General features: G+C 38.8%; 2 protein-coding genes and 1 long non-coding RNA gene across 4 annotated transcripts in view; 2 read left to right on the forward strand and 1 right to left on the reverse strand.

Moving 5' to 3' along the window:
- Nucleotides 1-26,239, forward strand: part of LOC133516485 (uncharacterized) — a 469,629-nt gene that overhangs the window by 33,680 nt on the left and 409,710 nt on the right. The gene's annotated exons all lie outside the window — the stretch shown is intronic.
- LOC133516468 (plectin-like) overlaps nt 1,924-26,239 on the reverse strand; it is a 92,947-nt gene continuing 68,631 nt past the window's right edge. The window contains exons 8-20 of one of the 2 annotated variants that reach the window (XM_061849426.1): nt 24,982-25,192; nt 24,159-24,311; nt 14,549-14,737; nt 14,128-14,258; nt 11,849-14,009; nt 9,852-10,118; nt 9,356-9,561; nt 8,398-8,461; nt 6,488-7,162; nt 5,970-6,130; nt 5,421-5,568; nt 4,702-4,824; nt 1,924-2,147 (exon numbers count right to left, since the gene is read on the reverse strand). In XM_061849426.1, the coding sequence (XP_061705410.1) occupies nt 2,118-2,147; nt 4,702-4,824; nt 5,421-5,568; nt 5,970-6,130; nt 6,488-7,162; nt 8,398-8,461; nt 9,356-9,561; nt 9,852-10,118; nt 11,849-14,009; nt 14,128-14,258; nt 14,549-14,737; nt 24,159-24,311; nt 24,982-25,192 (4,519 nt within the window). In that variant the 3' untranslated portion in view covers nt 1,924-2,117. Of the gene's footprint in view, nt 2,148-4,701; nt 4,825-5,420; nt 5,569-5,969; nt 6,131-6,487; nt 7,163-8,397; nt 8,462-9,355; nt 9,562-9,851; nt 10,119-11,848; nt 14,010-14,118; nt 14,259-14,548; nt 14,738-24,158; nt 24,312-24,981; nt 25,193-26,239 lie in introns of both variants that reach the window. The other variant, XM_061849427.1, reaches the window with a different exon arrangement.
- Nucleotides 16,336-19,207, forward strand: LOC133516469 (high mobility group protein D-like). Its single transcript, XM_061849429.1, has 2 exons — nt 16,336-16,757; nt 18,973-19,207. Exons 1-2 carry the CDS (start codon nt 16,584-16,586, stop codon nt 19,099-19,101), a joined length of 303 nt encoding a protein of 100 aa, XP_061705413.1. The 5' UTR covers nt 16,336-16,583; the 3' UTR covers nt 19,102-19,207.

Genomic DNA, 26,239 nt, shown 5'->3' on the forward strand with positions numbered 1-26,239 from the left:
GGCGCACACCTCTCGACACCCCTGAGCCGCTCACACCGGTGTTGCTCCTGGTCGTCTTTACAACGGCAGTTTCAGGGGCCCATCTAGTCAGCGGCAAGTCACCGCCTGCCTCGATAACGTGTTTAAGCATTGTTATGGCAGGTGTCCGGATCTCTTTACAATAGCCCAATCTTTTGACCAGCCAATCTTCAACACCATAACCGGCCCTCTTCTCTACTTTAATTACAATAGCCCCTATATCAGCTGGCACCGATTTACGGGTTATTTGTACCCGTGAATGGGTTCCCGCTGGTGTATTACATAACATCGAATTTGTCTAAAAGGGACTCTGCGCTGTTGGCTTCGGCCCCACGTATGCCTCCCAAAGGTCCGGGACCCCATGATCCCGAGATATGGAAAGACATACAAATAATAATATTATATATATTTTTAAATTCATTTTAATTTTAATTGTTTTAAATTTTAATTGTAATTCAAACATTGTTGTAATTTTATAAAATTTTACTTTAAACATGTTTTGAAATAAATTGATAATTTTAAAAGTTTTAATGTTGTACCTACTCGTTATATGAATTCCCATTGTCCGAAATAAATGGTTTTTTTTTTATGCGCATGCGATCTATCTCTAGATAGAAAACGGCACGTCAATGTAGGCCATTCTTTGTGCTTAGCAACCATAATTTACTGTGAAGTAAAAGAAGGAAGGAACCTGAAATATCCACACCATACTTGCGTCTTGCTCGCTCTCCTGCGAATGAAATTGGCGTGAACAGGGCAGTGTCGTTTATTGCTTATCTCGCTTAACGAAAAACATTTTTATACTTAGAATAAGGCAGTGCTTTGATTGACTTATAAGCGTGTGGCGATAGCATGCTAGTCGTCTCTCTCACATTAGTTACAATTATATGTGGGTGAGAGAGAGGTAGCATGCTACAGTCTCTGATTTCACAAAAATAGTTTCAACATTCTCCCTAAGAGATTACATAATAATAAGAAGCTACGATCCTTTGTTAACGCAAATGTCAAAGGTAACAATTATGGTCGTCATTAATGGTTGCCAGCCAATGATGTCCCTAATACATTTTTAATGTCTATTATATGGCCTAGTGGTAGGTATCTTTGCCCGAAGTAAAGTATCTTATGATAGACCACTTAACAATCCAGTCATCTCTTTCTTACACTACCAATCTCACTTTAAAGAAAAAGATTGAATATATGTTTTCAAGTACGTTTGCTCATTGCTGCTACTGACATCGTTGGCTTGACACACAGAAATTAGAAAAATTCAGTCCGGGGGTATTTTTCTATGTAAAACTCTTTGACATTTCCGAAAACTTTATTGGATAGTCTAATTTTGTATATTTCCATAATGATATGCAGACTGTCAGCATTTTGTCTTCAATTTGTGCATGATATGTTTTTTATTTGTAAGCCATATTATTAAATCAAATCGTTGTTTAATTATATTGCAATATTTGATAACATAACTTCGGCAACGTCGCACTGTCGTTAATAATAATAATACATCATTTCGCTATAATTAAATAAAACCTGTTATTAACTACCCTACGTCTTGAAAGTTTTCGATTCGCCTACTTTATGCATTTAAATAGGTAAATAATTTTAACTATTATATTTGGAAACAATCGTGTACCTAATAAATACTATGGAGGCAGTAAAAACGGTAATATATTTTACTAATTAATAGGATAAAAATAGACACCGAGTGTGAAAATTTAACTAGAATAGGTACTGGTAAGTTTTAAAATTATTGCTCTAAAGGTATACAATTCGTTAACAAGTGCATTAGGTAATTAATTATATAATTATAAAATGATTTGGTTCGATTTATTAAAAAAATATCGTATATTTTATTTTGAGACCTTGTGAAAGAAACCACGTCAGACAATAAATAAAAAAACAAACATTAAAAACTTATTTATTTACACAAATAAAAAAACAGTTGGTCAGTTCGAAATTTAAAATTCGGAACGCGTTCGGAGCAAGCGTTTTTTGGGGCGTTTTTCAGGCTGAAGTGAAAAGCATGGTAAGGTAGCGGATGAGATGGGTGCGTGTGTCTACGTTTGAAACGTATTGGAAAACTTAGCTTTGTGACGTCACAGCACGGTCGCCGGGATATCCTCCTCCTGAAACACACCGTGTCAATTAATGGAATTAAGCAGGTATTGACTGTAACGTAGTCCGAACTAAGCTTTACCGCATAATCTACAGTCAGTTGGCAAATTCGAGGTGCGAATTTGTCTTAGACTTTACACATCTTGCACTTTGAAGTTAATTTAAGTAACATATTGACTATATGTATCGAAGTGTAGTGTGTGGTCCAACTTTGTCGCTTACCATAAGGACACAATTTGCTTGTATTTTTATACGAATAACCTTTGACGAATGAACGAACGAACGAACGATGAATAAGACGCTTTGACGTCTTTATGGCGAGCGACAAAGTGAATGTTGCGCCGCCTAGTAAATTTGGAACCCAATCGATTGTTGGAATCGAATTTTCACAAATTACAAGTAATATTATTATACATCGTGCGCTGTGATCACTTTAATTATCTCCACGAGGCAATATATTCACACATTGCCTAATTTTTTAAATTAAGTGTAAGTACTTATTGTAAAGTTTAACCGAATTTAGTAATTTTTGTATGCCAAATGTATCCTAACCAAACTTTAAAATACACAAGTCGGTTGCAATGAATGATATAAAGCGTGTATAAATACATTTTAAACTTTCTTTGGCGTATGTAGTACATATAGTTATGATGATGAACTCCAAATATTGAAGTGCCGTAGGGAAGTTTACAAAATTGCGACGAACTATTCATATCTTAGTATATGGCTCAAAATCTTCTATTTCTAAAATGAAGGTTTCCTTCTTTTCCTGTGAAATTTTCATAAATTTCAGCCAGCCTAGCCAAGATGGCAACCGCTATCGCTTCGACAATTGTGGCTCTCTATCACTCTTCAATATTAGTGCAAAAGTGACAGTTGCGTTTCGACCGCACCGGAGCGTAAGCGATTTGCATGTTGGCTACGCGGCCTAAGAACTTTTCCAACTTGCACATCTGTAACTCCCACACACACACACACACACAAACACAAACTCATTAGAAAAAAACTGCAACTTGTCGTCTTATTACTTACCTTCGTAACGTCATTTATTAGGAAACATTCGACGGACAGACAATAAGATCCCTAATAGTAACAAGTTAATTTACTGTAAAAAAAAATTTAAACATACATATTTATTGCTGACTGTAGGTACGTATTCTATCGAGACCTTTCTGATGAGCCTTTAGGCCTCGATGTTTTCGATGTGTTCCTGTTTTTCCATCGAGGAGTTCCGTTTGCTACCTTACAACTGCATCATCAGATCAGATCTACATGCAAAGATTAGCATATTATTGTATTATCGTCGGAATCACGGAAGTTCCAAATTTCAACTGAATCAGATTCCAGGAAGTGATTCTTTAATTTAGAAGATTTGAAGCCCATATTCGTATATAAATGTATAAATAATTTAAACAAATATACGCAGTAAAGCTAAATAAAAGTGTGTAAAAATATAAATTACTGTCTGACGTTTTCCTGAGCTTTTCTGCCTGTCACTTCTATCGAAGGTTTGCTTAAGAGTCCGCAGCAAGATCGGTTCCCCATATAAACGTAGTTAATCTCTCATTATAAAACGACTAGCTAGATTGCTCTGAAACTTTGTTCTTACAATAGGATGAGGTTTTATCTAGTCCTGTAATTAGTTTATGTAGCTTCAGATAACATAGTAAAAAAATACAGCGAATTTAAGTTTTCCATACGAAACTTGTTTTTGCTCTATTTCGTTTGTTCTATAAGCTTGAGATATATAAACTAATCACAGGCATAGATACCTCATGGTATTGTATAAGTATGCAAAGTTTTATTGCAGTCCAACACGTAGTTTTAAAATGAGAATGAAACTGTTTGTATGGGAAGGTAAAATTCAGCCGAGCTTACCGCGGACCCAACTAGGTAGCATTTCTTCTCAAATCGTTTGAATCTTTTCGATACTTTAAATTACGATGAAAGTCTATTTTAACCTCTTGTCTGTGGTTGATAAGGATGCTGAACGAATTTTTAATCATCTTGAAAGGAGCAATGTTATTTTGAGAAAGATTTTTCCTGTTCTATTTAGAACAACCGAGGTTTCAACTCAAGAAAGATTTTTTTTCACCACACCAGCTAGTAAAGGCTCTCTTGGTACTTCGAAAACTGATGAGAAAGTAGCATTTTATCTTTCATTTACATGTGTCGTAAAGTAATCAAAATAAAGTAAAAAGTAATCCTTATGTTGGCTGATGTGAAAAATTTGTGTTTCACTCGGTGGCAAAGTTCTCTATATCTTGGAGCTAGTGGCCAAACACCCCAAAGTATTACATTGTCGACGACGATGAGCTTGTAGGCGAGTGTTACGCCATATCATATATCCCAAAAAGATTGGATGTCGGGGCATTAGAAATAAGACCAATGCCAAGAATAGAGAAACGCTGTGCATACCGACCTCTTACAAGGTGGACAGAAGGTGGAAAGGTTATCTGTGTTCTGTAGTGGAACGCTTAAGTAGAAGCTTGCTGTGATAGTGTGTCAAGCTAGTCAAACCCACTCGGCAAGCCCAAACCGTTCTCTATATTGTGGAGCTAGTACCCAAAGTATTACATTGTCGACGGCGATGAGCTCGTCGGCGAGCGCGAGGTCCGGCAGCGCGCTCTCCTCGGCGGGTATGGGCGCCTGGTACAACGAGCGCTGCACCTCCACTATGTGTTCGTTCTGAAATTCGGAATACAATTATTTTTGATATCAATAATTTATATGAGGTACTCATTTAGGTTCTTAACAAGAACCGATGTTTTATAATCATCATAAATTGAATAATGATTCAAGGCTTTCAACCGCCTCGCTTTCATGAACTTTTTTAGACAAGTAGATTATGATGGATAATACCAGGTTTTTGGTGAAGGTCCTGTTAACCTGAAACGCCATGAAAATCTACTGCCGCTAATAAATAAAAAATTGCAACGGACATGATTTAGGATCAATCGTTCTAATTAGTATTTTATACAATAGAGAGTTTTTCAGTGGAGTCGTAGCTTGGTGAGTTGCCTAAGTAAGATACGAGATTGAAAAGCTTGACCATTACAGTGGACGAGTAGAAAATATAATTAACCTCTATGTTCTATGTATGATAATAATAGTTGCTTTTGCAAGGCGTTATTGAGTAAACGAAAATGTTGTTATTTGAATCATAAAATTGATGGTAAATGTTAAATTCAGTTTGAGATAATCAAACTTAGTTAAGATAATGATTTTATAAAAATACATTAGTAGTTAAGTATTTATGTACTTATAAAGACTTTATATGGTACCTCAATTTTCAGCCTTTCTAGCAGCCTGTCTCGCTCGCTCTTGAGTGCGTTGCATCTCTCCGTTTCGACCTCGCTCAGCACCCCTTTCACCTCCAGCTCGGCGATTTGGGAGTCTTTCTCGCTTATTGCTCCTTTCAAGATGTCTTGACTATAGAAGAACATGAGGAATTATAATCATAAAAACAAAAGCTTGACTGTTTACATATATTTTTGAAATGATCTATTCACTAGCTTTTATTTGACACCTATATTGCTATGGTTAGAAAAAAACATCCCCCCTTTATTTATTTGCAGGCGCCACTTTAAATTCATTCAAATGTATATCTTAGCCTACTACCACAATTTTGACGAATTCAACACCTCATATGTCAAAAACCATCCCGCCGTTTGGGCTGCAGGGCTTGCCAAAGAAATGGACATACATTCTGGTGCAGTCGGGCAAAAATGTTAAGTTACCATTACATTACAATTATTGCAGGTACTTATTTGTTAAGTCGAACTGTGATTCTACGGTTGAATTTTTATTTCTTTAGATTAGAATTCACTTACATGATATGCGCTAATTCGCCGAGCGCCGCGTCCCTCGTCCTCTCACAGTGTCCCAGAGAGTCCTCCAATTGTTTTAACCTCCTCAGGACAGAGGAACATGTGCCACAGTTCATGACTGACGCGTTCTGGAGGGAGCGGATACGCTGTTCCATCTTTCTCATCTGGAATGTTAGAAATTTTGGGTCAGTTGAGGAGAACTTTCAGTAAAATAAGATTTACAGAGGTACTGTAGAAAAAAACATTTTTCGAAATTCTTTTGAGTAATTCAAGTTGTGTTCTTCGTGATAGATAAGTTTCATGTTACGACCCAGGGGTCGGTTTTTTGGATGTTTTTTGCTCAGATACCTGTTTTATGGCAGGCCATAAAACAGGTATCTGAGCAAAAAACATCCAAAAAATCATTTTGATCCTCTAGATCAGATGTTTCAGCCTCCGTGCTTCATATTAAAACAATCATAATGATAAAATACTTAATCACGAAGAGACAAATATGTCAATATGCGTAATTCTATTATTACCTTCTGTAAAGTTGCTATTCTCCTTTGTTCTTCCTCGTAGAAAACCTTCTCTCTTTCCGCTGCTATTAAAAATGATTCCTTCAAAGCGTCTTCTAACTCCAATATTCTCTTATCTTTGAAATCAGCCCTCATTGTGCCCGACTTCTTATTTATAATCTGTTCTAGCTCAGTTATTCTTTCATCTTTGCTTCTCACTACGGCTAGTAGTTGTTCAAATTCAGCTATATTATTGTTTTCACGGAGTGCTTCTTCTAGTATAGATATGCAACGTTGCTGTTCAATAATCTTCGAATTCTTTACAGCGATCTCTTTTGACAGGCTGCTGATCTTCCTAGCCAGCTTAGGCATGCTCGGTTTCTCGCTTTTATCATCGTGGAGTATGTTCAAATCATTAAAACTCCTACTAAATCTGCCCTTGTCTAGCCTATCCACTACCTTACCACTTTTCTGGAGCTCGAAAAAGCTTTTGCTTTTTTTTATTTGTGTCAGCTCCTGGCTATCTGATATTTTTAGTACCTCGGACAGAATAAGCGATGACTCATTAAGCTCGATCTCTAGGTCGATTATTTTCATTTTGCCCTCTTCTAGCTTAGAGCGCAACCCGTCGGTGTGAGCGAGGGCGTGCGCGAGTTCGCTCATGGCCGCCAACTCGCTCTGCTTCGACCGGCTCAGTTCCTACCGTGTTTGGGGAAACGACAGATGAAAAAAATAAAAATAAATCAATAAACAGCCCGTTTTTACTTCAACAACAAAATTCAACAATATAAACTCAAAAATAACTCGAGAAAAGTCAACATAGATTCTTTTTTTATTTAAAGTTATTGATATTCCGCATAACAAGTTTGAAAGCTGGGTAACATCGACTAGTGGACAACTTACTCGATCTATCTAAATACATGATTACTTAACAGTTTTACAATTGTTTTTTATCAATACTTAAAAAATAATTCCCGCTGAACACGATTATTAGATTTTCTTTAAACATCACTTAAAAATTATCGCTAAACTAATAATTATCTTATTATTTGTGTGCTGTTACAAGCCGCGTCGAGGGTACGGACTCGACGTCGACCACGAGAGAGGAATATTATTATCTGAACACTTCATTATATACTCAATACCGATATCGATAACATTACTTAACACGAAATTGCGAGTGTAAAGCTTACTTGTGTTACTCGTTACCGAAAGACGTGGGTCGCTAACGGAACCGTCGGCGTCAAACAAATGTAAACGAAAGAGCAAATAAATGAATGACAGTCTTGGTGCGAAGGACTAACTTAGAAAAAGCTTTTGAGGAAGCCAGCGGGTCCAGCCTGCATGAAACAAAGTTAGTTGGGTTAGTGGTTAGACTGGTTAGGACAACGTTTGAGGCTGGGGCGGCATTCGAACTTCAACTTAATATGCTATTAGTCGCAGTGCATCTTGCCAGTACCAAGATTATGAGTTCGAATTCCGTTCCTTGCATAAAGCCCTTTCACATGAATGACATATTATTTGTAATATCGATCGAAATTTTCAGGTGATATCGAACAATGCCGTGATTAGAGGTTTTGGTTCTAATACCGGATTGAAAAATGTGAACGGGCTTTCTTGAAAATAGTTTCTAAAGTTTAACATTGGGAAATATAACATTTTAAATTAGTGTTATGTTAGCACTGATGTTATGTATGACTTATTAATTACATTTTAGTAAGTGAGTGTAATCAACAAGAGGAAATTTTTATTTGCAAAACATATCGTTAAACACTTTCTCTTTTAAAATAAGATTTATTAAATGAAAGAAGAAAAGAAGCATAAATAGTTAATCTGTTGATATGAAAATTATTCAGATTGAATTGAGAAATTTGTACTCGAAACCGAAACAAGTAACCGAAGGAAGTAACAGTAAAAATTAAAACAAAACTTACCTCTTCTCTTTGTGCTTGCGCTTGCTGCTGACTTTTCAGTTTGGCTTGGAGGTTCCTTATAGACCTGAAATTTGATTTCAATTCCCATCAATAAATTTACAAATTAATTGATCAAAATATTTTTAGCGATAAGTATGTAAACTGTCCGTAATAGCTATATATATTGTATTAGGTATTGAGCGACGAATACAAAAGAAATGTCAAACATTACAAAACTTGGGTAAGTCCTGTTAAATTTTATCGTCCATCTACAGCTACAATATTTCCCAATTGCATCTCCATCATCCGCTTCTTTTGTGTCACTAATGATATATACTCTAGTTTTACATCGATAGGATTTTTTTAATACTATATTGATGGCAAACAAGCATACGGCCCGCCTGATGGTTAGCAGTCTCTAGACGCCACGTGGCGGATACCATCCTAGAGCGCATAATATGATACTTCTGGTTATGGTCCCCGCCAGTGCTGCTACTTTTGTGCTGCTATGGGAACTAAGGTCATGGGCTATTGATGTGTATGTTGGATGGACTAGATATCGGGATATGGGAGGAGACTAGTGAACCTTGACCATCAGTCTCAAAATCGTATAATACAGGTGGTGACTCGTCAACTCATTAAGTGAGCAAAGTGCGACAACAGGGCAACACTTTGGAGTGGCTGTGAGGTTGTCAAGAGGTAAGTTTGCGGTAGCCAGATCCTGGTAATCCGTTCACCAGGTCGCCGACGTTATGAAATTGTACACTTCCAACCTGGAGCATAGGTCCCGCTCATGCGACTGCACTCTGGTCTGGACGGGCAGTTAAGGCAAGCCTGCTCCTCCTGCGATATCTGCATGAGCTGCAGCAGGTGTTCCGTCTTGTCGGAGAGACGGGCCAGCTCCTCATTGCTCTGTGTAAGCTGCTGTTTCATCATCTCCGCTTTCTTTTGCGTATCTATTATATACGATAAGACTTACTGTTGCATCTCCATCATCTGCTTCTCTTTCTGCGCCTGCTCCTCCTGCGACATCTGCACGAGTTGTAGCAGGCGCTCCGTCTCGGCGGAGAGACGGGCCGCCTCCTCCTTGCTCTGTTCGAGCTGCTGTTTCATCGTCTCCGCTTCCTTCTGCGTGTCTGTCAGCTTGCGGTTCAAGTCTGTCACCGCTGCCGTGCTGCCGCCAGCCTGGAACATTGTATCATTTTTTTTTTTAATTTGATGTATATTATATATTCTCACTAAAACAGGTTACAAGGAGGGTGTCTTCTGTCCATAAAAGCCAAATGAGAAAAACCCGAGCGAGATAATACACTTGATATTCTTTTAAAGCGCGGGAAGTTCGGTAAATTGGCGTGTTATGTATCTTGTAAGATATTAATTCTTTCTAGAAGTGTCGTGCTTACGCGAAGTCCTGTTTGTGATATGCAAAAATGTAAGTAAATGTTTGTGTAATTAATTATAGTCATATAGCTTACCTTCCTCAAAGATGCTTCCATTTGGTCCATTTGCTCTTTCCTCTTCTTCAACTGCCGATCCAGTTCCGCTAACGACTTTTCTTTCTCTTCCACGTCTTTCCTTTTCGCTTCAACCGCTTTCCTGTGTTCTTCAAACTGTCTTCTCGCGTCTTCCAGCTTCTTGAATTCTTCTTGGAGGTGCTTCTTAGCTTGGGCTGTATCTTCCCCAGCTTTGGCGTTCTGTGCGCCAGCTGCCTGTAGCTTCTTGTTGGCTTCGTGAAGATCGAGCTGGAAATCGGATTTTGAGGTGATTTTATGATTAACATTAAACGCAAACTAAATGAGTGTTTGATCCTCTTTCAGTGTTTGAACCTAATCATTACATTAACAGCAGCGTAACTAGTTGATTATGTAAAAATATACTCATTTAGTTTGTGTATTAAAAGAATAAACGTTACAACACGAATTGCTTTTACAACTGATACAATACATTTGATACTGCGTAGCAATTTCGTCCCTTACAAAAAGCTGTAAGAACTTTTAAAATACAATGGTATATTTAAAGCCACACCTACAAGCATAACTTTTTACAAATAATTGCAAAATATAAATTGTTCGCAGCAACAAAGTCAATGATAGAAATTAATTTGTAAAAATATCTTTAATTTGCAACGATGAACAATGATCGCATTTACACTAGACAGTAGCGAATGCTGAAAAAGAGAAAGATAACAATTTAGTTGTACACAAAGCTTTTGCGAATTGTTTGCACCCAACATAACAGGATATTGAATTATAAACCATGGAACTCGAACTCAAAAAATAATTGGTGAGTTGAGAGAATATTTACATAAGTTTGTCATGATAATGAAATTCTAAATTTCTAATTGTAATCATGTTCCTAAAACGCTCAAATATATTTAGTTGAGTGTTTTGACCCATAAAAGTAGTGTTGATTGAATATTCTACTTCATTGCAAAGGTTTGTGCAAAAATACAAGACAAGATGTAAGGTGCAACAATTTGCCAAACATTCACGATGTATCACCAACACTGCATGATAATATATCTAATAAAACATAAGTATGAGGAACATATAATGAGGAATGTTGGAGGATCCCAGCGGGCTGGGGCATGCTACTATACATACACATGACCGGCGATGATGATTTTAAACAAAAATATGAAATCTACTCGAACTCCGGTGCAATGAAGCGACAACGCGACGCGAAACGGTTCAATCGAGTTTCTGTCCATCTGGAGTGTAGTAAATACACAGTGCATGAAATATTACAAAATATTAATTGATTGAACGTCCAAATATTCCAAGCATTTGTTCTTTCCTTAAAAAATGGTATCAATAATTGAATTCTGGACAGAATTGACTTTTATGGCTAAGCTGTTGATGTAACAAAAACATCCATATCCGACCAGTCTGGCCTAATGGGTAGTGACCCTGCCTATGAAACCGATCGTCATGGATTCAAATCCCGGTAAGGGCATTTATTTGTGTGATGAGCACAGATATTTGTTCCTGAGTCATGGATGTTTTCTATGTATTTAAGTACTTGTATATTATATATATCGTTGTCTGAGTACCAACTAAACAAGCCTTCTTGGCTTACAGTGGGACTTAGTCAGTTTGTGTAAGAATGTCTCTATATTTTTTTTTTTATATTTATATTAAAAGAGATCCAGAGTATACATTGAAAAAGCTAACTTGAAGAAAATACTGAAATTAGAAATTTTCTGAATTTTATGTCGTCTCTTTAAGTCGATTGCATTAAGTGCCAAATACTGAATTTGTAACGATTATTGTTATATCAACCATATATACCTATATTCAAGTATCCTTCTAAAGTCTGACGATTGTCTGAAACACTTCGTGGACTATGTATACCGTTATAACTAGACTCTACTATTCAAGTTCATCAAGTTCATAGAGTTCTGACGCCTCCGAAACTCGATTCAACCAGATGCCGTAACAGCCGCTCGTCGCCAGGCGATCCTCCAACTGACCTGTGTCTTCTCGAGCTCTTGGACCAGCATTTCAAGCTGCGCCTGACAGCGCTCGCGCTCCACGGCCACGGCACGCGCCTCTGCCTGCGACGCTTCCAGCTGCGCGCGCACGTCGCCGCCACCGGCGCGCTGCAGCTGCGCGAGTTGCTGCTGCTGCGCCTGGAACTGTTTCTCTATCGACTGTAAACGCTGTTGACATTCCGCTAAAGCCTTTTCCGCTGCGATAGCCTTGGTCTTCTCCTGTTCGACGGCAGCTCTCCACTTATCGACTTCTCCGGCCTTCTGAGCTTGCTTTTCGGCCGCTTCGGCTCGCTGTCTGATCGTATCCCTCTCTTTACTAACAGTCTGGACCTGTTGCTGTAGTTTAGCGATCTCACGCTCTCTGCCCTCTAGGACGGATTTGGTACCGCGCTCTTGGTCCTGCGCCATCTTCCTTTGCTCCTCTTTCAGTCTGCGGACTTCTTCGCGCTGCTTTTGTAGCTCCGCCTCCGAAGCGTTCAGCTCGCGTTGGAAGTTCACGAGCATGTCTTGAGACTTCTCTAATTGGGCTACAAGTTGGTCGCGCTCAATTGTCAACTGCTTTGTGTCTGCTTCTAATTTGACTATCTGCTTTTCAATAGCATCCGCCTGTTTATCTCTCTGCTCTAATATAGAGGCCATCTTTTCTCTGTCCCGGACAGACTGCGCCAATTCTTGCTGAAGTTTTACTAGGGTTTCTTGCGTTCGGTGATCCAGGGTTCGCTGTTGCTGTTCAATGTTACGCCTCGTGTTCTGGATCTCGGCTCGCAGCGCATCCCTTTCTTGTTCAATCTGCCTCATCTCCAAGATCGTTCGTTCGAGGCGTTCATGCATGCGGCCTAACTCATTTGTCATCCTCTCGTATTCAACTCGCGTAGACTCATTCGTTTCCTGATATTTCGCGAGATGTATCTGCGACTTTTCTAGTTCCTTCGCTAGACGACCGGCCTCCATTTCTGTGGAATCTCTTGCTTGGATGGCTTTTTCAAGTTTGTCTCGAAGACGTTCGATCTCCAGTCGGTCCTCAGTCCTAGCCTTGTCTCCAGCTACGGCCTGGAGCTTCATCCTTTCGATCTGCTGCAGTTCACCTTTGAGACGCTCGTTGTCTTTGTCGAGCTGATCCGATCGTAGCTTAAGCTTCTCACATCTATCCCGGAACTTTTCGCACTCAATATGAGCGCGTTCAAGTTCTGCCCTTTGCTTTTCTAACGCCGCACTTAGCTTCGTTACTTCAGTCTTGGATAGCTCTAGTTGTATATTAGACTCGTGCAACTTAGTCTCTGCTTGCTCCTTTTCGGCTTGTAGACGCTGGATTTCAACTTGCGCCGCGTCGAAGCGTTCGCGTTGCTTGTCCAACTCAGCTTGCACTCGCGTTAACTCGTTGGTCCACTTGTCCTGTTCGAATTGGTATTTACCTCGCATGCCTTCGGTGCGTTCGAGCTCCGAGCGCAGTCGGGTGACTTCCTCCTCGGCCTTGCGGGCGCGCTCCAGGTCTAGCGTGGTCTTCTCTAACCGCACGCGAAGTCGCTCCAGCTCCATCTTAGTTCTTTCATGTTCTTCCTTCGTGTCATGGTATTTCCCGTATCGTGCCGCGTACCGCTCGGCCTCTTCTTTCGCGCCCGATGCGTCCTGTTTGACTTTATCTAGTTCAGCCTGTACTCTTCTAAGTTCTGCGGATACTTTGTCATGCTTGTCGTACATCTTTTCGAGCTCTATTTGCACTCTTGCCATTTCTTCCTGCGTTTTCTCGTTGGAAGCCTGAGCCTTGCCGCACTGAGTCATCGCGCGGTCGTATTCGAATTGCAAACGTTCACTATCACCGACAAGCTTCTCCTTTTCTGCTTGAAGCCTTCTGAGCTCTATCTGCGATTTTTCGTACCGCTCCCGTACCATTTCTATATCGACACTTAGCCTGTCCATGTCTTCCTTTGCCTTCTCTTCCTGTTCTTTGGTCCTGCCCAGTTGTAAAGACGCTCGGTCGTACATTTCCTGCAATCTTGACAGTTCATCTTGCAGCTTTCTCTGATCATCCCTCGATTTGGTGGACATGTGTAAGTGTTTCTCCAGTTCGAGTTCCAATCGGTCTTTGTCTGCTTCAAGAATGTCTATCTTATTCTGGAGTCTGTAGATTTCATTCTGTGATCTGAAATAGAATGGATGTCATTATAACCTGGTAGTTAAAGTGTGTTTTGTTAGCACGGTCACAGGACAGACATCGCCACCAACACAAGACGACATTGAACAGATTGTACCTATCATACTTTTCTAGCATTTTCTCGTACTCCTTGTGGGCGGTCTCCTTCTCCTCGATGGTCTTCTGCGTGGAGTAGAGTGCCTTATCGAGCTTCTCCTTGAGGATCTCAGTTTCTGTGAGGGCGTCGTCGCGCTCCATCTGGAACAGACCAAGTCAATATTATATACCCATGATAACCGAAATATCCTTACGGGCTACCGCCATTATAGCTAAGTTATAGTATTTATAGGTAAGTAAGTAAGATAAGGTTTGTGTTGAGGGTACTAGGCGTCGATAATTATAAAACATATAGTTATACATATATAAATTCTTATATACTTACACACATACAAATAAATGCCCTTACCAGGTTTCGAATCCGGACCTTCTGGTCCGCAGGCGGAGTCACTACTGACAAGGCTAGGAGAGCGTGTAGAATCAGTCCTTACCGTAAGTTTCTGGTGCTGCTGATGCGCCTTCTCCCATCTCTCTCTAAGCACGTCCAGCTCGGTGGCCGCGCTGTCTCTGTCTCGCGCGGCCCGATTGGCTGCGGCCGCGGCGGCCTCGGCGCGCTCTCGGCAGCTCGCCGCTTCCGCTAGCGCGGCGTCTCGCTCTTTCTGGATGCGAGCTACTAGGGCCTGAAAGAGATAAAGGTATGTTGAAAATTATGCGGATTTTTTTTTTTGTATTGACGTATTGTGAAGGGTAGTTACTCGTAATCTAAAACTATCTACGTTTGCCTCTTTGGTCAATTTATATTTATATAGTTGAAATAATGTATTTCGTCAAAGATGCTGCAGCGTTTGAGAGAAACGGGTAATAACGACGATCACTGTCTCACTAACGTAACCAAAGTCTTAAATACGTAGCGAGGCCGATGACATCTATAATATTCTTAAGTTAAGACACGCATGTATAGGGGTCATTGTGTTAGTTTCCGTCCAGCTGTAGTTTTCCTCCACATGACGAAATTGGATATAAACCTACCTATTAACTTATTGCAACAATATGTCTATCTACATAAAATGATATTTCGCGAGTTATGCATTAAAAATTAAATATAATATTCGTTACTCTGTCAAGTGGACAAAAACTAGAGGCTGGACGGAAACTAGCGCAATGACCCTACATTGTATAATATAAAATACCAGGGTACTAGTATAGTACAACACAAGCATAAAGCTTACAATAAGTACGAAGTCTAGCATTTCGTGGCAATAACCGAAAAATCATATATAAAAGAGTCGTAGGAAATTTAATCTAGGAAAACTAAAGCCACCACACGGCGTTTGGCAACACGCCACGGAATTTGGACGAAAGCAATACAATCTTCGTATTTACTGTCCAATGTCCAAGTATTTGGTTGTCGGGGCAAAATGCACTTACCACTGACTTTAAACTGTGAATTAGGACGAACTTGAAGCTACCAACTTTACTGGAGACCTAGAACTTTAGAACTAGAACTTTTAAAGTAGGACATGGGCGCCTCCTACTAACTGTACTTGGGCGGCAGAGAACTTGGTGAGAACTTGTTTTACTCGTGCATTTACTATCGCGGGTACTGGGCTATGCGTAAACGAGAAGTCCTTTTGCGAAAGAATTGGCATGGTCTGTCATCAGAGAAAAAATTATCTGATCACAGACCATGCCAATTCTTTCGCAGTTGTAATTATGCAAGTATAAAATATGAGTAAATACGTAGGTAATTATTACCCGCCATTAAAAACCAATTTTGAGACCAGACAAAATGACAATGACGTTTTGTTCCGTAATGAATATTCTCTTTGCAATACTTCATCATTGGTCATGTCAAGCTGTACATTGATGTACATACATCAAATGTACGTACAAACGTATAGTGTGGCAAACCAAATTTGTCAGTAAATTGGTCAGGGTATGGTTGAACTAAAATATATTATTGTACACCTTTGTAAACCCATATTCAGCAAATAAATAAATAAAATAAAATAAATAAGAACATAGAAAACTAATTCATCGCTTTTTTTGGGTGCTAGTACTAAGCATAAGACAAAGACAGTATGATTCTCTCTATCTATGTTTGAAATGAGAAAATCCAAAACTATATTTACTTAAACTATCTCTGCGATTTCGATCTATGATAAAATAAAAGGTATTAATCTATGCTAATCATATGGCTTGATATTGATAAATCGTCTAAAATATACTTATATCGATATATGTAAGTTATAGACATCATTAAAATATTACTACTATCTATGGTCGGGTCGTAAATATCAGAACTATTTTATAAGTACTGGTCACCTACTAGAAGATTATTTAAAAAATAAAATACATTTAAAAGTAAGCTGTCACTTGCATGTTTATAGTTCTTAAAATAGGTTCGTATAATATTTATATCAAAATTTATCCTTACGCTCAATATTACTATCGTTATGCTTTTCTCTGCCAGTTGCTACTGTTAGCGCTAATTTTTTATTAATTTCAGCAAATTAAAGTGTGAAAATGTCAGAAAGACCAAAACGGCCTATGTCCGCGTATTTCCTCTGGCTGAACAGTGTCAGAGAGCAGATCAAAGCTGAGAACCCTGGCATCAAAGTCACGGAGATCGCCAAGTTGGGAGGGCAAATGTGGCAAAACCTGGCCGACAAGAGTGTGTGGCAAGAACAGGCTGCTAAAGTTGGTATTTGCTGTATTTCTATAGAACGTGTCATTCACGAAGACGCGTGCCTTAATTGGTATTGTCATGTTATTAAAGGTTAGATTTGACAAATCTGTGCGTCATCGTGGATGACACGAACTATACAAACCTAAGTTTGACTAGTGTTGGTTAAGATTCGAGTCCTTTGAGTCCTCTGCTTAGAAACTCGACTCAGTTTTTCAGACACATATTAAGTCTAAACTCGAGTTCTTTTCAACTTGTTAGAGACTCGAGTCGTTTGTAGGGACTTTTCAGAAAGCTCTCAATTTTTTTGTTTGCAAAATTTCGAAATGTTTTGTCTTTAAGTAATACATTACTGGATTAGGCACACAAATTTTACAATAACGCACAATTTCTTTACTCTTATTTAGGTTAAACCTATGAAATTGTTGACGGAGACTTTATTCGGAGACTCGAGTCCTTTTGAGTCCTCTTAAAAAGACTCAATAAATGACTCGCCTCGGGACTTAAAAAACTGGCAAGCTTTTTAAGCGCCGAGCTTCGTAAAAACGAGTCGAGTTCTTCAAATTCAGACTCAAAAGACTCGAATTCCTACCAACACTAAGTTTAACCAGTTAAACTATATCTTACGCGTCGAATGATGTTCCCTAACAGTTTCTCAAATCCTCTTTTAGTAGGGATTAATTTAAAGATAGATGAAGAAATATGTTTTACTGTATTTTTGGTTGGGGCTAAGGTGGGTCGTTCTAGGGACAATTGTTTTTTAACATAACAAGAAATTTTTATTTGTGGGTCGTGTAGGATTTGGTAAATTAAACATATTTTGTCATGTAAACTTTTTCTCTAAGACCAACCATTATGAATATAGGATAGGTGATAGTAGAAAAATTTTAAAGGTGTTCGAGACTTGGAAATTCAGTAGCAGAATGAACTGTCATAGGGATTGTCATTCAAAACATTAGATTTGTCGGCGGCCGATCGTAAAATCAGGCAAATCTGTTCCTATGTAATATTTTGACAGTCACATTAAACCAATGGATAGTTACGATAGGTTCGTTAGGTTTCTTCAGATACCCGAAGGGCAAACTGTCCAGAAATAGGAGCTATGTCGAATCAGGGAACAAGACAAAGATTTTTATGTTGCACGATATATCTATATATGATCGGCCGCCTGCTGGTATAAGTAGATACGTTTATACGTTTAGAATGGTACGTTCGATCTTATTTTGATCTTTGTTGGCGGAGCGGGTAGCGTAGCGGGTAGTGTCAAAGTAGCGTGCACTGAGGCCGCTCGCATACGTATGCATTTGTTTGTTAAGTGGGGCGTAAAGCCAGGAAATTAGAAGGAAACTAAAGATATGGCTCGCTGCGCGAAACCTACGACGGAATAGGTATATCGTGCGGGTTTTTACCTTTTATCTCATTTACTCTAAAAATATAATACTGTTTAAAATTTTGCTTGTTGGATCCTTCGGCTATATAGTGACAGCTAGTGAGCTGTATTATACTAAAATTAAACTGCATGGTGTTATGGTTTGGAGGGTAACGTAACGGTATACAAGAAATAAGAATTAATGAAAGTTAGATATGTTTTCTTGATTGTTTTTATCGAGCCAAGTTTAACCTTTGAAGGTTTTAGTTACAGCAAATATAGTCGTGTGAATTTTTCCATGGCATTTGCCCTTGATTAAAACGTATAAAATTAAATATAGCCCCCTCAGCTACGCAAAGCTACGCTGCACGCCCCGCTCGAGCGACCACTTATTTTGTACATAGTGTATTTTGTTGTTTACATGGAGCTTAGAAATAAATAAAAAACGAAAAAAAATACTGCAACAGTGCATTTTTCCACTTTTAATTTATTTCTAACCTTAATAGCATCGTTTGCAGACGGTTATGCTTAACCCTTTGAACGCTTTACGTCATAAACAAAAACGTCACTGACATGCCAAGGTCCTGCCTGGGCGCGAGCGAGCTAATGTAAACCTTACTTGAAAGTGTGAAGGTTACTTTGACAGCGTCTGTCATAACACCTATGTATAGTCTATGGCGCGGTGGACACGACTTAGTAACGACGACTTTAGGTGCAAAAGTTTAATGCAAAATTATATAATTATATATATAACCGAAAGAAACACGATATAGTGATACCGAAATATTTATGTAACATCTCGTAATCTACCTATGTATGTTGTACGACTAAAATCTTTGAAATTTTAATTTCTATTGTAGTTGAAGGAGAAGTACTTGAAGGATTTAGAGGAATACAACGCCAAGAACGGCAGCGGCGAGGGGCGCGTGAACCGCTCTTCGAGATTCTCCTCATCCTCGTCTGATGATGATGATGAGGACACCGAATGAGCAAGTAAGGAGTTGTATACGTATTTTGTCGCAAAATTGTCCGTCCGTAATGTTATGTTATTTTAATAGGGAAGGTTAATTTTAAAATATAATTAGATTTTATTGAGTTGTTGTTTATTTTCGCCATTCGGCGAATATTGGAAACGGGTCTGGTTAGCTTATAGAAATAATGCGAGAAAAATAATTAAGAAGATTGGATTTTTTTTCAGCCTAGCAGGAGCATTAAACTTAGGTCAAAATAATGAAATTATATTTCGGTAGACCCGTTTAAAACTTTAAATTACTAAATAAGAGGAGCATTGGCTACGTTTTTTTTTAACATATAATGTCCTGAATTTCGAGAGCATTGTTTTTTAAAGGAACCTATTATTAAAAAAGAAATCATTTTTCTTTACACAGTGGGAATAATTCGCTATAATCAGTACACTTGTTTTTTATTTTACTTTCAACTAAATGCTAAACTATTCTGGTTTGCAATTTTTGTGTATCCTTTATATAAATACTGAAGGTACGGCCGTGCATACTTACATAAATATTTTTCCTACTCCTCTACTATTATCTGTTATTTATACATTCATGCAGACGAATATAAGAACATACATAAAAGTTGTGAAGAAAAGTCTATATTTTCTATGCCTCATAACAGCACTTGTGCTTTAAAATCGCTATAACGTTCCTGTGATTAATGGCTACCAACCTAACAAAATCAAAATGAATACAGCGTCAAACTATATGCATTGCTGCCAACTTACAAAATATTCAGTTGGTTGGATAGTAGAAACAATTTCAACTTCAACACCCCTGACACGCGTAATATAGCAACACCAAGAGACTAAGAAGACCGTTTAGCGTTGCTTGTTAGTCTCCATAGGCTACTGTGGCCAGAATCGAAAAAAATAGGCCAAAAATTTAATTTAGTACGGAGCAAGTACCAGGGCCTCATCACATGGGTTACGAGATGTGGCTGACCAGCCGGGCCGGGGCGGGTACAAAGGTATGCTCCCGTATCTTAGCTGTATACTTTTGTTTTGTTTACCTATATGATTCTACTAGTTAAAGTATTTTTTTACTCGTAGGAAAAGTATTGTATGCAACGTTGTATAAGTAGGTCAAAAAATGCTCGTGGCGTATTCCTTTACAATGTTCGCCTTCGCCCTAGGCTGCGGCTCACATTGTAACCCACACCACTCGCCTTTTTTTACCCTGCTTATACAACGGTAGCATAAAATACTATTTTACACTTAGCTTACTGAGGTTTGGGAGAGGTACAAGCTAAAACGAATCTCATTCGTATAAATAATCTAGCAGCGTCAAGGAAGGTTTCCGAACCAGAACCGTAACTATCTGGCTACAAATCAAAAATAGCCGGAGCTATTCGAGCTCGTTCATTATTTACGTAGATCAATGACCTAGATCGGTCTAACTTCGGTCTAGACCGCGCTGCTCAGAATTTTACATCATCGTATTTGTAGTTACGAAATTAACCGTCGAGCAACACCCCGGCTTCCGAGAATTAACCTTTTATCTTTATAAGCATTTTATTAACTTGCAATGTACCTTTGCGTTCGTAATATAGGTCATTATGCGTCTAGTGATATGTATGTACGTGTCAAATCTTGCAAGTTAAGTTTGACCCACTTCCCGGTTTCCGAAGAAGCTGAAAATTTGCATACATATGTAAGTACGATGACAATGCAATATTATTGTACCATTAAGCTGATCTGATGATGGAGACAGGAGGTGGCCATAGGAACTCTGTGATAAAACAACGCAACCTAATTGTGTTTGGGGTGTGTAAGATTGTCTCCAAACATTTATTTTATTTTATTATTTAAGACTACCTGCAGATAAACTGTCTTAGAAATTATGAGGTATTTTCTGTAAAAAAAAATAGGTATATTAAGGTAGTCAACTTTCAAAAGCAAAAATACAATAAGTATCTATTTACTTATCTTCTATTAATTTTTCTATACAAAACTAAACGATAATAGCGATTTTGATTTTAGAATAAAAATAATTTTCCTTACAGCTTTATTTTCGACGAGCAGACGAATTGCCTGATGGCAAGCGATTACTATCAGGCGAATACTATTCAAATACCTATTCAAAAGTATTAGCACTTTCCTTAATTTTTTACGTCATGTATCTCCCTAAAAAATAACTAGACATAATGGTCTAAGATACGTTATAAGGAATATCTACCCTAATCTGTTATTTCTTCGAGATAAGAAATAAATGATAGAATTGATAGAGAATGTTCACATTGACACATTGCAAGTAGGTTGTCTATGTAGTTAAATTGCATACGGACAGAAAGAAAAAGGTAAAAGAATCTGTTCGGGGTAATTCCACGAGACTGTTACGTCAGTTACCAATTCTTTCGTGTGTTCTTACAATAATTAAACAAATTTAAGTATCCAGATATCTACCTGTTATTTAGGGCTACGCCAGACATACAGACACTCAAGAATTGGTAACTGACGTTACACTCGTGGTATTACCCTTCGTAGGTACGCAATTTTACTAGGCAACATACTTGCAATGTGTCAATGTGAACATTCTCTATCAATTCTATCATTTATTTCTTATCTCGAAGAAATAACAGATTAGGGTAGATATTCCTTATAACGTATCTCCTATAAGAACAAAAAATTAGACCCATCCATCTCATACATAGGTCTAGCCACAATTGCCAGCAGACAGCCAGGCGCCGCCCTGTCTCGATACCAAAACGGCCATTGCACTTTTCAACTGTCGCTACATACAACCTTTTGGCTTCGGTGGCTGTGTTTATGTCGTCCTAAATACACCGAAATAGGTCGCGACTTTGGCAGAAGCAAGGACGTTGTTAATGCGCAAAAAGAAAATTTATCTACAGTCTAGCAAAGCAAATTTGTCAGTAAATAAGAACAATAAGACTATACTTATCCCTTTGTTTTGAGTGTTGTAGGTACTAGCGTAAGACAAAGACAGTATGATTCTCGTTTGAAATGAGGCAGTCCCTGGCCAAACTACATATAGGCTGTTTTTCGATAAACTTTTTTTGAATATAGATGTCGGCGGCCGATCGTAAGATCAGACAGATCGTAATGTTCCTGTGTAATGTTTTGACGGTAGTCATATTAAACCAATAGACAGTTAGGATAGGTTCGTTAGGTTGCTTTAGAATCTTATTGCTGACCTTGTCGAAGAAAATCTACTTCTTTCTAGTTCATTGCATATAATTGTAAGAGTGTCCATCTCATACGTTTCCCATCCCAAACACGTTCGCCATTTATTCAACCTAAAATGTTGCGATTCTACACCATCATGCATTAATAACCGCATAATATACCTATCTGAAGACTCAAAGGGCCTGCTCATGGCATGTTGTGGAGAGCCGAGTTGCAAGGTTGAGCTCGTTAAGCTCACTTTGAACGGAGAAGTTTGTACTAGCTGTCCAAGATGTACGCAGCATTTTACGCCAACACCACTTCTCGAAAGCGTCTATATTTGTCACATCCCACTTTTGGAGTCCTCTCTGCGGCACCGCCACGTTACGTCCTAGACTTGTTGTTGAATATTATTATAGTGTGACGAAGCCATAGATATAAGTAAGGACAAAGTAATATGGTAAGCATCTCAACGCAGAAATTTAAAACGTATAGGTAACGGATTTGATAGCATGTGCGTCACCAGGAGGTAGTGCAAAAATGGATGCTATGAAATCCGCGTCCGCGAACGTGTTCAAATTATTTCGCTTAAAATTTAGTTTTTTCTTCGCAAGTGTGATAAGAAACTCGAGTCTATAACTCACACTCACAGCCATCTCGCTCATGCTTTATTACAGATTTCTTACTCATAACTCGTGTGAGTGTGACATATTGCCGGCGAGTGGTCCATTTTAGCTTTTATTCCGTTATAAAGGCAGACGCCTTTATGCTTTTAGTGCTTTTAGCGACGTGGTTATGACTGTGACACCAATTCGCGTGAAATTAATTTAAAGTGGGGCACTGGTTTAAAATTTTACCTAACTAGTTTCTACTGTAGTTGAAATAGAGTACCTAAAAGCTGAAAACATGTAGCGTAGGGGAAAAGTTCGCAAATACAATTAGGTACCATATATTTATTACGTAAGATGATTTTGGCCTGTTTTTGACCTCCTCTCACTCCTATGTAAATAGTCCGCCCCATTCCCCGTTTAATCTAAAGGAGAAAAATACAAGTTTTATTTGTTTTAATTATGATTTCTCAAAGTAACAATTTTTAAGGACGTTTATTTGTATATTAGGTATCTCTTTTATTTAGTTTTTCTTTATCGGCACCCCTAAGGCTGGCCGCAGACGTTCGGACGTCGCAGAATTGGGAATACGGATTCGGAAACCTGAATGCACTCTTTCCATTTCTGAACGGGAAAAATACCTGACATTCGTTCTAAAACGCAGCCGCGCGTTCAGATGGTTAGAACGGAAAAAAATCGAATGACATAATCTAGAATGCAGTGCCTATATATAAATATACCTAATATTTTGTTTGAGTCGCCGCACACGGACGGAAAGTTTCATTTTGTTTCCGTATGGAGTGACAGGTGGGAACGGGACGTCGCTCTACAACGCACGCTCTACAACAATATGCACGCTGCACTGCTGGCCAGCTGTAGTTGTGCCGTTCTCGAGAACGTTCTGTATGGGGAATATTCTCTTGCGAGAACATTCCCCATGATAACCGGAGAATGTCGCTGAGCGATCCATTGGCACAAATTGATCCGCATCACTCACGAAACTAAAAACCCCCGCGTCTCCCTCGCACTTCGTATTCGATAATTATTTGAATTTGAAATCGGATATTTGCCCTACAACTGGAGAACCTGTGGCTGGAATATAGAGACAGAATTACTTACTTGTGCCTTGTCGTTATTGTCCCTGTAGCGGTCACAGTCTAGTTGGGCGGTGTCTCTTTCCTTTTGCAGCCGCGTGGCCTCACCCAGCGCCATGTCGAGCTGGGATTGGAGGGATTCGAAGTCGTACGATTGCTTCTCTCTCTACTTGTAGCTGGAGGATAGAGACAGAACTACTTACTTGTGCCTTGTCGTTCTTGTCCCTGTAGCGGTCGCAGTCTAGTTGTGCGGTATCTCTTTCCTTCTGCAGCCGCGCAGCCTGGCCCAGAGCCTTGTCGAGCTGGGATTGCAGAGATTCGAAGTCGTACGATTGCTTCTCTCTGTCCACTTGTAGCTGCAAGAGAAGGATGGATTTAGCTATTGGTGGGTAGAGTCACTGTCCGTGACTAGTAATAGTCAAATAAGTCGTATTTCAAAGGACTTTCTTGAGGATCGTTATTTGTGGTGTTATCATTTAATTCTTTGAACGCCATGAACGATAAATCGTCGTCACAAGATCCTATAGCGCCAAGACGGCTCATAAGCTTGGCGTATGAATGACTTTTTTGCGTAGAAATGTTTTTAATTTGTTTTAAAACAAAGTTGACAATTTAGAGTTTAAATATTGGTATGACGGTATATTATGGTTGTAAGTTTTTTTAAAGGAAACTATGAATCTGGGAGGATTATCTCTGAGTTTTTAATTTGTTCCTTGTCTTGAAATTACCTGGAAGTAGTTTTATTAACCCCTGACGCAAAAAGAAAGCCTCATACGTTTGACGCCAATGTCTGTCTGTGGCATCGTAGCTCTCAAACGGATTAAACGATTTCGATGCGGTTTTTTACGTGAAAGCGAGTTTCCTTTCGGTGGCTTTGTTTTGATAAAAATCGATCCAGCAGTTTATACAGTAGATTCGCAAATAATAGTAAATTACACAGCAAAACAGCATTCTGCCGTGTAAATCAGAAGTTCTTGAAATACTTTTTTGGAGGGTTAATTAAATATAGAAATTTCTTTTTTATACCTTTCTGACTTCGGCAGCAGACTTGTCCAGCTTCTCCTGCAGCTTGTCGATCTCCGAGTGCGCGTTGTCCAGCGAGGCCTGCAGCTTATCCTGCTGCAGCTGCGCCTTGCCGAGAGTCGCCTGGGTGCGTTCCAGCTCTTCCCGAGCTTTGTCGAGCTCTGCGGTGGCCTTGTCGCGCTCGGAGTGGAGACGACTGATGCTGGATTGGACGCTGGATGAAACAGGATGACTTTGTACATTTTCAACTTATTTAATTTACGTTAACATTTTTTTTAATGTAATTTAATCACTTTTGGCGATTTATGGACTTTTTTGACTATCAGCTCTGAGTTCTACCGATCTACAAAAGTGATTTAAATGATGTGCGAAGTAGAACCGTTGTGTTAAGTGTAAAATTAACTACTTATAAAAAGGAAGGTTTTATCTATTTTCTTACATATTTACATACTGGTCAGCTAAACGTGGTAGAAAGGCTGAGAGCCCTTTCTACAGTCGTTATCCAGAAGAATAACTAATTTTTGAGCTATAAGAACGAAACATATTTTTCGCGCATCGATGTTCGTTTTTCAAGATATTATTTTGGATGACATAATTCCAGTTGATACTTTAACTCATGTATTATCGTTAATTACTGCCATTTTAAATATTGCTAATTTTAGCTAACCAGACTATTTATACCACTATTACTATATACTGAATACCTACAGATGGTTACACACTATTTTCGCATGACGTGTTAAAGCTGACGCTACACGATGTAGTATGACAAGTGTTTATTTCTCTACCTACTGTGTTGAAAGCAATACTTAAATCAATTTTTTTTAAGATTGGATAAAATAAACACTATAAAAATGAATTGTTTGTGTTACGAACTATCTATTACGATACGAAGACGAGTTGTCTTCGCGTTAGTCGTTTTATCAATAGTACATTACTATAGAGGACGGGAAACGAAGGGTTGCAGGCCAAGTAGATATAAACGGCCGAGCGTAGCGAGGGAGAGATACGCGGCCGGCAACCCCGTTTCTCGCCGAGATTTGTATAGTGCTTTTCTCAAACTTGCAATGAAATAGTAATAATAATAAAAGAATGATGATGATGATTGTTTCATGTTCTAATGTGATAAGTTATTCAGTGCGTCAGATTTCAAAAGGGAACGAACATGTGATAATTTTTGCGCTACGACGCACGGTTTAGAAGATACAGCCCTGTAAAGATTTCTGCATGACTGTAAAAAAAACTTCACAGGGCTGTATCT

This window comes from Cydia pomonella, chromosome 3 (genome assembly GCF_033807575.1).
Source record: "Cydia pomonella isolate Wapato2018A chromosome 3, ilCydPomo1, whole genome shotgun sequence".
Taxonomy (NCBI): domain Eukaryota; kingdom Metazoa; phylum Arthropoda; class Insecta; order Lepidoptera; family Tortricidae; genus Cydia; species Cydia pomonella.